This window comes from Heterodontus francisci, chromosome 7, assembly GCF_036365525.1.
Source record: "Heterodontus francisci isolate sHetFra1 chromosome 7, sHetFra1.hap1, whole genome shotgun sequence".
NCBI lineage: Eukaryota > Metazoa > Chordata > Chondrichthyes > Heterodontiformes > Heterodontidae > Heterodontus > Heterodontus francisci.
Genome location: NC_090377.1, coordinates 42,517,684 through 42,530,031, shown reverse-complemented (window position 1 = coordinate 42,530,031; position 12,348 = coordinate 42,517,684). Strand labels below are relative to the sequence as shown.

General features: G+C 37.6%; 1 protein-coding gene across 15 annotated transcripts in view; it reads left to right on the top strand.

The window, feature by feature from the left end:
* The window catches only part of LOC137371942 (R3H domain-containing protein 1-like), a 163,820-nt gene that overhangs the window by 57,791 nt on the left and 93,681 nt on the right, over positions 1–12,348 (top strand). For 11 of the 15 annotated variants that reach the window (XM_068035054.1, XM_068035053.1, XM_068035052.1 and 8 more), the window contains 3 exons: positions 1,164–1,415; positions 7,028–7,179; positions 11,674–11,916. In XM_068035054.1, coding sequence (XP_067891155.1) covers positions 1,164–1,415; positions 7,028–7,179; positions 11,674–11,916 — 647 coding nt within the window. The remainder of the gene's footprint in view (positions 1–1,163; positions 1,416–7,027; positions 7,180–11,673; positions 11,917–12,348) is intronic. The other 4 variants (XM_068035063.1, XM_068035067.1, XM_068035064.1 and 1 more) reach the window with 1 other exon arrangement.

Genomic DNA, 12,348 nt, shown 5'->3' with positions numbered 1-12,348 from the left:
CTATTGCTCGGATGCCAGCAACCCTCCAGTATCTCACCAAATTGGCCATTATTCTTGTTTGAGCCGACACAGTGAGTGCTCACACGTTAGTCAACTAGGGAGAGTGCTGCAGCTGAGCCCAAGCTTGTCCTCAGTGGACATCTACATATGCATTTTTGCAGCCAGGGTCACTGCATTGTGATGTGTAGCAGGAAAGTGATTTTTTGCTTTCTTGAGCTCAGAGGGTGCTAAAACTAATAGTGCTTCCCTGACTGAGATGAGCTACTTCCATATAGATCAGTGATCAAACCTTCTAGTCTATATGGCTTAGTAGTGCACCAGGCAATGTACTTACGCACAAAATTATTGGGGAGCCAGTAAGTCATTTCTAAATAATTACTCTTTCTGACTATTTTGACTAATTAGTGCTATACTGTTTTAGGTTTCTGTGGTATCCAAAGTAATGTGGGCTGGAATTGTTTTGAGAAAAATCCCCCAAAAAAGTGCACATTCCAACTGGATGTGCACAAACCAATCCAGGAATATCCAGTTCATTGAGTGTATGGAGAAAACCTGCAATTTAGTTCAGCCATTCACTTTTCTGAAGCTTTTTTCTATGCTGTTCTTCATTCGTTGTCAAAATTAATAATTTTATCTTTGAGAATATTTACTGGCCTACGCTATTTTGAGATAACATTTTTTTGTATTCAAGAAAATGTCTGCTGTTATAGCATTTTAGTCTGTGCTCATGAACTTGCATCTGTATTGCAAATTTTATTGTATTGCTCTGAGCTTTTGATTTATTTTGAATTGTTTTAAACTTTTTGTTCTGTGTTGCAACTGGATACAGAAACAAAATCACCAGAAAAATGTTGACTGTTTAACATCTTGATCTTTCATTCGGGGCTGCTTTTATTATTATTTGTAAAGCTTATACCTTAGTCATTTGCTTAGTCAGCATGTTGTAGCTATACAGTTATATCAGGGGTAAGAGTTTTCTCAGTTAAATGATTGTTAGTTTGTGCTTTAATACTTTAACATGTTAGTCAATCGGGGATTTGTTGATTTTTTTCCTAATATTGTGCATGTTTGAACTCTTATGACAATTCATCTTAATGCATAGAAAGGAAAAAGGCATGATGTTTCTGTCTCTAGATAAAGATTTTTCATTACTCCTTTCCCAGGTTCAGAGTCTTCTAGTAGTGTAGGGTCATCCACGGGTTCCCTCTCTCGCACCCATCAACCTCTTCCAGTCACAGCTATGAGCCAGACTCATGGTGTGCCAGCCGTCTATTCAGCTGTCAACACTAGTAATTCTCTTTCCTTTGATGGTGGCATGAGTGGGCAAGTGATTCCTACTAGCACTAGCTTCTTTTTGCTTCCCTTGGAAGCTGCAGGCATACCACCTGGCAGTATTCTCGTGAACCCTCAAACAGGTTGGTATCCACTGCTGGGATTTATATCAAATATATTTGTAGATTGGTATTTACTTTGCAATTCTGCACTATATTAATAATAATGTTTTTCAGGTCATTAATTGCTCCCGGGTGCTTATGTGTTAAATTTAGCTGTTTTCCTCAAATATACATTGTAGCTTAATTTCCATTTACAAATAATACAATTGTATGTCATGTATGTTTTCAAGAATTGTACAATTGAAATCTTTCAAAAGCTTTTATTTTCCTTTTTTAATGTTTTTCAAATAGAATTCTTTTTAAAAGATTAAATAATTGTCATAGTTTTCACAAGGATGCATTTACAATTCAGGGCTAGCTTTTCTGCTCATTGGCTGCGAATACCTCACCACCACCCCTCTTGACTCTTCCACTATCTCTAAATTGTCAGACTGCTTGTCCGAGATTGAGTACTGCATGAGCAGAAATTTCCTCCAAGTAGGTATTGGGAAGACCAAAGCCATTGATTTCAGTCCCTGTCATAAACTCCTTTCCCTAGCAACCCCATCCGCTGTTTTGGCAACTGTCTGAGGCTGAACCAGACAGTTATAACCTTGGTTTCATATTTGACCCGAAGATGAGCTTCGGACTACATATCACGCATCACTAACGCCGTCTGTTTGTGCCTCTTAACGTCGTCCGAGTCTGGCTTTGCCTCAGTTTATGTGCTGCTGAAACCATTATCCATGCCTTTGTATATCTAACCTTGACTACTCCAATGCATTCCTGGCTGTCCACCCATGTTCTACCCTCTGTAAACTTGAGGTCATCCAGAACTCCACTGCCCTTGTCCTAACTTACAAAGTCCTGTAAACTATCTTGCCCAGCACCAGCCCCCTCACACACCCATGCTCGCTGACCTACATTGGCTCCTGGGTAAGCAATGCCTCAATTTTAAAATTCTCATCCTTGTTTTCAAATTCTTCCATGGCCTACCCCTCTCTACAGCTGTAGTCTCCTCCAGCCACCCGCTGAGACATCTGTGATCCTCCATTTCTGGCCTCTTGAGCGTTCCCGATTTTAAATGCTCCACCATTGGCGGCCATGACTTCAGCTGCCAAGGCCCAAAGCTCTGAAATTTCCTCCCTACATCTCTCTCCCTCTCTTCCTCTCCTTCCTCCTTTAAGACTTGCCTCTTTGACCAAGTTTTTGGTCATCTGCCTTAATATCTCCTGAAGTGGCTGAATGGCAAATTTTTGTTTGATAACTCTTCTCTGAAACACCTCGAGACATTTTACTATGTTAAAGGCACTATATCAATACAAGTTGTTGCTGATTTTATGAATAGATATAACATCTGGTCCTCAGAGCAATACCGAATTAAGTAAACCATCAAATGTAATAACGGAACTGTTTTTGAACTTTGGGGAGGGACAGAGGGAAGGCTAATGCGCAATGAACAATCAGACCTCAGTCTCGCTTGGCACGAACTTAAATTTACATTTTTGGTAAAATTGACTTTTTTTTTCCCCCCAACACTTGCCGTTACTAGGAGCATTAGTGTTTTCGAGAATTTTGCTACTTTTAACTTTGGTAAAAAGGGTCACATCAACAAACGCAAACTATGTGCTAAAAGCTATCTCTGCTTAGACGGCGAAAGGTCCAACAGATAAGAATCACAAGATGGTCTCTTGCATATAAAATAGGGAAAATACATGAAGCACAGTGTTTAATTGAAAAGCTATTAGGACATATACGATGCAACACTGTCTTTAAAAAAAGAAAATTGGAGGGATATTTATCAGATTTTTTTTTTAAAAGGCATAGCTGCGTTGAATATATCCTAATGTCTAGGAGGAGTTAATTATTTGTAAATTACATTTTTGCTATTTAATACTTTCAGTTTGTTACTAAACAATATATTCTTTTTGTCCATTGATTTTCAATGGATTATTTTTGTTGCCATAGTATAACTTAATAAAGCCCATTGATATCGCATAAGCAAAGTACAATATAGTTTGTCAATAGACAAAATTATTCAAATGGTTTCTGTTGTAGTGAAGGAAGCATATTAATTATCTAAACTGGGAAGTTTGCTGGTGTCTTTCCATTATTGGCATTCTAGCAGTTTGAATATTAAGGTATCAATTAAGAAACTGGTTTAAATTCCAGATTTCCTTTTGAGCTTGATTCTTTTCAGTGGGCATATATTCAGTTTCATCTTAGTCTACTGAGTTGAGTTCTTCATTGTACCGGCAATGCCACCACAAGGGAAGTAAAATTTGCAAGCAAGTTCTATCCTTGAAAAACATATTGCCCCATCTTATTAGACAATGGCATTGATTATGATTGTGGAAAATCCTTGCCAAAAGAGAAAGAGTGATCATGGAATCGTTACAGTGCAGAAGGAGGCCATTCGGCCCATCGTGTCCGCACTGGCTCTCTGAAAGAGCAATTCCCTCAGTTCCATTTCTTTGATGATATTGAAATTTTACTCCAGGAAAAATGGTGAGGAATACAGTTTCTTTAAGTGGATGAACTGAAATCTTGTTGGATACTTTCAGAAAGCTTTCCAGCTTTAGGTGATGTCTTATAACTGTCTGAGAATAGAGCCCAAAACCTACTGTGTTGATTTAGAGTCTTCCAGTTTCATGTTAATCAGGCTATCGAGATGCCTTGGTGAAATATGATGCAGATCAAACTGAAAACTGGCTTACTGCCTTTTTTCACTCACCAACCAACAACTGCCTTCTATCTACAGTCCACTATTGACTGAAAATATTATTCATCCCTAACTGAAGTGTGTGAGCACTTTTAGGTAAATTTGCAATAATTTGGAGTAAGTGAAGTGGTCTACCATTTGCACTAAGCAGTTATTAGGAACTAAAGGCTTCAGAAAACAATTACTTTTGAATAAAACTCACCTTTAGTGTAGAATATTGAGTGCAATAAATTGTAATTTTAAAATTAGATTGGTTTTCTAACCACTAATGTGTTTTCTAGCCATGTGTAGTAAGCTAAAAAATATCTAGACACTTACTTGTACATACTACCCAGATTGCAGGATTGATTTGGTATGTAAAGTTATCTCTTCAAAACACATGTGGGCATTTTTCAGTTAGAGTAAAATGAGTTTCAACTTTTATAATATCCCTTTATAGATGTTGACTATTCATTGAATTTTTGAATGATTTGGTCAAATTTCCCAATTATCCATTATTTTTGAGGCTTGTTCATGAATATGCTTTTAATAAATGTTCTATCATTAGAAACAAACATTACAAGTCAGTCTGTCTGTTCATGGCCTCCTGAGATGCTAGAGTTCTCAACTATATTTGCCGTAGTGACTGGTGACCTGGCTAAATCACTATCTAAAGTGAATATTGTAAATAAAATGAAAAATTGAAATGTAGAACTGTCAACAGATGCTTTTACATCAACCATCGTGCACAGTGCATATGTGTTGGATGTTTTGTCAAATTGTTCTTTCGTGATTTGATGGTAAATTTACTTGTTTTTCATTTGTAATTACTGTAATATTGAAATTACTGGAAATAATTTTATGATAGAGAATTAAATGAATTTTTTGCTCCTTCATGCTTTTTGAATTTTAAAATATGGCTTTTACATTTTCAAATATGTTAAATAGGCCTACATTGTGTACTGAATGTGGTATAAACCTGATTGGTTAATATTTAAATTAAAACTCTTAGCTGTTATTGAATATTGACATGTGAAAAAGTTATTCCCAACAAAAGTCTTATTCAATGTCCACCAATGTAATATTGCCTAGGAATGCCTTCTGTTTTGCTCTTTAGCTAGCGATCATGTACATTTAACATATGTACATATTATGTATTCTGAGATGAAAGGCAGTTGCTGATTTTGAAAAGTCCAGACTGAAGTATGTCCTGTTCACTTATGGTCTGTCTTTCACACATACTCAGGTCTTTGCTTTGTCTCCGTGTCTAACCTGCATGTGCGCACCCAGCTCTCTTGCGTATTTCGCATAGAGATAGAAGACATCATAGTGAAGATTACTTGATGATCTTCCTAGAATACTTTACTGAGCAATGTTGAAAATCAGTTGCTCTGAAGGAATTGCTGACCATTTTAAATGATGTGGACTAAATAGGACGGAACGTCAACAACAACTTGTATTTATATAGAACCTTTAACATGGAAAAATGTACTATGCATTTTACAGAAGCCTAATCAGACAAATATATGCCATGACAAAGGAGATATTCAGGGTTGGCAAAAAGATTGGACAGAGAGGTGGGTTTTAAGGAGGGGAGGTAGATGGAGAGGCAGAGCATGGGGCATGTGTGGCTGCCAGTAGTGGGGTTAAAATGGTGGAGGATGCACAAATGTCAAAGGAACAGATATTTGGTGGAAGGGTAATTGTAGGACTGGTGGAAATTACAGAGATCAGGAGCTGAAGGGCCATGGAATTAAACACAAGGATGAAAATTTAAAATCTGAGGCATTAAATACCTGGGAGCCAATAGAGGTAAGCAAGGACAGGGATGGCGCATGACCAATATTTGGTTGGAATTGGATGCACACAGCAGAATTTTAGATGTACTGAGGTTTATGGAGGGTGTAGGGAATGGGATATTGGCCAGGATAACATTGGAATATTCAAAGCAATATTTGGCCTGGCTGAGGCTGGAAATGGATGATTTTACAGAGATAGAATAAGGTGGTCTTTTGGAAGAGTATATAGGGTCAGAAACTCAGTTCAAGGTTGAACAGGATGGGAGATTGAGATCAGTCTGAGACTATGGCCAGGGAGGAGGGTGGAATTTGTAACAAGAATGTGGAGATTCTGACAGACTACGGATAATGGAAATGAAGGGCTTGAAAGAAGGGAGATGAGCGGAGGAGCTGGGTATGTTCAGTGTACTTGTAGAAGCTGACCCATGCCTGTGGACGATATTGTCAAGGGACAGGATGCAAACGAAGAGGAGGTGGGCAACAAAGACAAATTCCTAGGATCTCCAGAGTTAATGGTGGTAAGAGGAGCCAATGCTGGAGATGTTCTGACTTTGATCAGATGGTAAGAGTGAAACCAAGCAAGCGCAGTCCCACTGAGCTGCACATTGGAATGGCATTAAAAGAGAGTGGTGTCATTGGCTGTGTCAGGCTGCAAGGAGGTTGAGCAAACGAGCAGGGATAATACACATGGTGATACCCACAGGATAGGTTTGGCTTGGTGGGAAAGGGGAAGGCAGCTGAACAGATTATCTCCATCTTAATGATGAAGCAGTCCATGAACTCCTTGCATTTGAGGGCAGGGCAGTTAATATTGGAGGAAGTAAGATAGGAGTTATTTTTGCTGTCCAGGATTATCCTGGAGTAGTGTGCCATTTTGGCAGAGGAGAAGATGTTTTAGCCCTTGTACTCCTTGCTTACATGGCGCCATAATCTGCTGTACACTCTTAAAGGAACTTTTCTCAGATTCTCCATGCCTATGCTTCCTGACCTGTTAAGCAAGCTAAAGTATTAGGGTTTAGTTTCCCCTTTTTACTTTCCTTTTACTTTTAAACCTGAATCTATTGAATGTAGTTTAAAAATGTTTATTAAATTTTTTATTTTAGAAAATCTTTCGTTAATTGCCACTGACACTTGAATCATTTTTTGCTTTACAGGACAGCCATTTATGAATCCAGATGGTACGGCAGTGGTGTATAATCCGCCTCCTGCCCAGCAGCCTGTGAGGAACCCTATGGCTGGTCCTGCACAGCAACCACCACCAACTGTTCCACAGCAACAGCAAATAGCAAATCACATCCTTTCTCAGGTTAGCTGATGGTTTAAAAGCTGAATTGTATGACAGAAAATTACTAGTTATTAATTACCACTGAAATATAATGTAATAACAACTGAATCTTAAACTAGTTCTACATCTATTGATTTTTAGTTAATCATGGTTAAGTTGAATGTTAATTGCTTTTTTTCACAAGTTATATTCAAATATTATTTATGTAGTCATCCAAGAGCAAGTAGTATTCTGACAGTTGTAGATTATAATTACGTGGAGAAGATATTAGACAATATTTGGCAATAGAGAATCGGTAACTAAACTGAATCCACCACCTCTGTGTGCATGGCTATCACTAGCTGTGTGATAAAGTGCATAAGATATAAAACAAACATTTCAGCAACATTCCACAGCAACACAATTGGTTCTTGTTCTCAGCTGTGTTCCATTTTAAATGCATTTTTTCACTGGGATGGTGTATTCTTCAGGACAATATATTTCGATATATTTTACTCTGTTACATCACATTTAAATGCTGAAATTTGGTAAGCCTTCAATTTAGATTGAGCAACTGCGCATGCTTGAGTATATCTAAAATTAAAAATGGCACATAATTATCTATTAAACCATGGGAGTTAGAAAATGAGTAATAGTTAAGAGGTAAAAATTTGATAACTGGAATGCAAACATAAACCAGGTAGGTATGACGGAAATGATAAGTATATATAAAGCATGCTGGAATTGAGGATAGACAGCAAAACAAAAGATCTCAGTTTGCACGTCCTTCAATTAGAAACATAGAAATAGGAGTGGCCCATTCAGCTCATCGAGCCTATCCCACCATTCAGTTAGATCATCGCTGATCTGTACCTTAACTTAGTTCCATATTCCCTAATACCCTTGCTTATCAAAAATCCATCAATCTCCATATTGAAATTTTCAGTTACGTTAGCCTCAACACCTCTTCAACTGAGTGTTCATTTCCACTGCCCTTGGTGTGCACGGCCTAGCTCTAAATTTAAGGTATGCCTCCTTGTTCTGGACTCTCCCACCAGAGAAAATATTTTCTCCTCTATTCTATCAACTCCTTTAATAATCTTGAACACCTCAATTAGATTACCCCTTAATCTTCTATACTCAAGGCAATACAAACCTTGTCTCTGCAACCTGTCCTCACAATTTAACCCTTGTTTTAGCCCAGATATCACTCTGCTGAATCTAAGCTGCACCCCCTCCAAGGACAATATATCCTTCCTGAGGTGTGGTACCTATAACTGAACACAATACTCTAAATTGAGTTTAACCAGAGCTTTATATTACTCTAGCATAAATTATATTTCAACCCTTTTTTTGATTTTAGTGATTTCTGTACTTGGACCCCTAAATCTCTCTCTTCCTCCACAGTTCTTAGCTTCTCACCATCTATCTTTCTCGGGACCAAAGTAGATGACCTCACGCTTCCCCACATTGAGCTCCAATTCCCACAGTTTTGCTCACCCGCTTCATCTGTCAATGTCCCTTTGCAACTTTCTGCTTCTATTTACGCTGCTTACTGAGCCACCTAACTAGGTGTCGTCAGCAAACTTGGATTTACGGCTCACTATTCCTTCATCTAAGTCAATTACAAATATAATGAAAAGCTGAAGCCCGACTACTGATCCCTGTGGACATGACTAGTCACATCTTGCTAATTGAAGTACATACCGTTGTCTCTACTCTTTCACTTATCTCCTGACTAATTCTCTATCAATTATTTGCCTAGCCTCAGTTGTAACCTACTTTCATGTGTGCATTAAGATACTGCTTTCAGTATATTGAAACTTAATTACAGGAATGCATTTTGTAAACCAAGTGAGCCATCTAAGACCGTATACTTAAATGAATCATTTACAGTTCAAGTATTTGCTGATTTGTAGCACAGAGATTTTTGCAATAACAATTAGTATATCAAATGATTTGTCTTGACAGCTTTGTTTGTAAATTAAAGAAAATTGGAAATATTAATGCCTTTTTGTAATACTGCAACTTTTTTGGGTTTTATGAGGCTAACATTGCTAAATTAACTATGTGCAAACTATTGCTTCTTCAGCCAATTCGGGCTCTGCAGTCTTCTTCACAACCTATCCAGTACTCTGCGGTTTCTTACCCACCTCAACTCCTGCCAGTATCACCCACCCAGCAATACACTGTGGTATTGACGCTCAATATTCTATTCTCATCTTTCTGAAGATCTTTAGTTTGTTGACATTTAAGTCTTTCTTTTCACTGCTGCTTATTATTTATGTACTTGCTGTGTGTTACTCTTGATAGTTGGCTGAAGACTTTTTTAAATGAATTTCTTTATATAAATATTTTCTAAAACAGTAAAAACTGTGTGTGCTACTTAAATATAATTGTGCCTATAAAGTTTAGAACCTCTAAGGGCAAAAACAAAGCCTTTACTGCCCACTTTCAAAAGATCCAATTTTTGATTTACAGATAAAACTACAGAGATTAACATTTCAAAAGTGGGCTGAACATTATTTGTCTTTCGTTAACTATAGCTACATTTGAATACAGAAGTCTAGTTGCTGGATTCATTTGACATGGAGGGTATCTAATGTCATAATAGTTTTGTATAATATCAGATTAAACACGAGAAGGAACACTTTTTCAAGAGCAAACTAGAAGTGCCTTTTCAAAATCATGTGTTAGACAGTGATGTTAGAGGAATGATTTTCTTTATATTTTGTGTAAATCTATTGCTGTGGCCCCATGACTGCAAAACTGCAAGATGGCCATATTTATCAGCTGTAAAGAACATATCTGCAAATTTACAGCTTGTAAAATGAGGTTAAAAAGGAAGGAAAATATTGAGGAATTACATTTTGTTTAAAGTACTCTTTTGGTTGAAATATATGCTTAAATTAGGTTAGTAGAGCTTGTGTTTTGGGGCAAAATTTTTTTTGTAAAGTAGAACTCCGGTTAATAGTATAATCTGTAAGAAGGGAGGATATTTTGATCAAAAGGTACTGCTGTACACTTATACCTTTTTAAATAATTTTGAAAAAGTGCTTTAAACTATATGACAGAAGCTGTTTATTTCATCTAAGTGTTTAAGCTTGTAATGAGAATGCTAAAAAGGTGGCCCTTGACTTAGTTTTATTCAATTGCTTGAATATAACAGCTTTTGCTCATTTAAAGTAATATTTTATTGAAAATACTTTGTTTTGGATTTGTTAAAAGCAGTTTACACGTTTAAACAAGAAGTACATACAATCCTTGTGTGTGTTTCATATGTAAAAATTATTTGATTTAATGATTTTGTTTTTTGACTCTCTTAAATATATTTAATACAACACATTTTATTAAAGGATAATTATCTTCAGTACAAATTGCTAGTTCCTTGTGCATAATTTCAACAAAAATGAAGTAATACATTCACTTTGCAGAAACTTAATCCTCTTTTGAAGAATCATTCTTCCATTGGAGCATTGTTCTATTGATGTAAATTACAGATGTGTCCAAAACTGTCTCCACAGACTAAGCTAGAAACCAGTGCTTTAAAAAAAAAAGTCAGTGCAGATCCTTGATCCTCATTTCTTACTCTTTTTAACTTCAAACATTGAGCGTCCACATTGAACATACACTTGACCCATTTCCTTTTGTTCAAGTGTGAATATGAATGGAAAAAATTATCAAATGTGAGGTACTAAGTACAAAGAAATCTCATTTACTTACTTAGTAGTTACACTGATGACCTTCATGCTAGAGGTCGCCAAATAGCATAGTTGGGTTGTAATGTAAACATGCCATGTAAAACTTGCATTATTGGCAATATGGTTTTGTGTGTAAAAAAAAAGCCCAATCATTACATTTGTCAGCAGACAGGCTGTGTAAATACATTATGGGACATGGTATCAAAAATCTATCTATGTCAATGTGACAAAATGCTGATCTTTCATATATATCAATAATATCTAATGTTTCTCACCCACAATTCTTCATATGGTCCAGAGGCCTGGACTAATGATTCGGAGACATCAATTAAGTAGATTAGAATTTTTTTTTAAAAGCTAACATCAGAACTGATGACCATGAAACTATTGGATTGTCAGATTGTCATAAAACCCATCTGTACACAAATGTCCTTTAGGGAAGGAAAATTTGCCATCTTTACCCAGTCAGGCCTATATGTGACAGACCCACAGCAACGTGGTTGACTCTTAACTGCCCTTTGAATTGGCCTAGCAAGCCGCTCTGTTTTCAAGAAGGTGGCTCACCACCACCACCTCAAGGGCAATTAGGAATGGACTATAAATGCTGGCCTTGCCAGTGAGGCCCATGTCCTGTGAATGAATTACAAGAAAGGTGGGTCCCCAATTTTAATGGCTGTTAAATGGAAAGGGTAGGTGCTTTCCCTGCCATTAAATTAGATATTTTTTCAGAAAGGCTTGATAGACATCTGCATGCCTTTTGGTTTATGGAATGAGAGGGAATGCCCTAATTATTCATAAGGTTCTAAATTAATCACTATTTTTATTTTCCATGCAGCAAGAAAGCCTTGGGGCCCAGTTTAGCCAGATGAGCCTTGGACGTCAGCCATCTGCTGAAGCTCCAGATACCCACACTGCCATATTCCCTTCATCTGTAGTGCTTCACCCACAGCAGCAGCCTGGATTTATCATGGCATCTCCAGGACAGCCACTTCCTACTTCTAGTTATTCTGCCTCTGGTCCATCAGTTAATCAGCAGTTGCTTCAACAACAGGGATACGTGCAGCAGCCGATTCAGCAGGTAAAAATAAGTGAAGCATACTGGTGTTTCTCAGTTATCTTTCTTTCTCAGTTTAATGGTAATTTTCTGAAGTATGTTAAAAGTCCTTCATACACATCTCAAAACTCATCATTGGCTTCTTAAGCATATCTCCCGGCTGCCACTGGCCCCTACGCATCCTTAATTAATATTTGGAAAAATAGCTTCCAACTTCCAACGGGTGGCACAGTGGTTAGCACTGCAGCCTCACCGCTCCAGGGACCCGGGTTCAATTCTGGGTACTGCCTGTGCGGAGTTTTCACGTTCTCCCTGTGACCGCGTGGGTTTTCGCCGGGTGCTACGGTTTCCTCCCACCGCCAAAGACTTGCAGGTGATAGGTAAATTGGCCATTGTAAATTGCCCCTAGTGTAGGTAGGTGGTAGGAAATATGGGATTACTGTACGGTTAGTATAA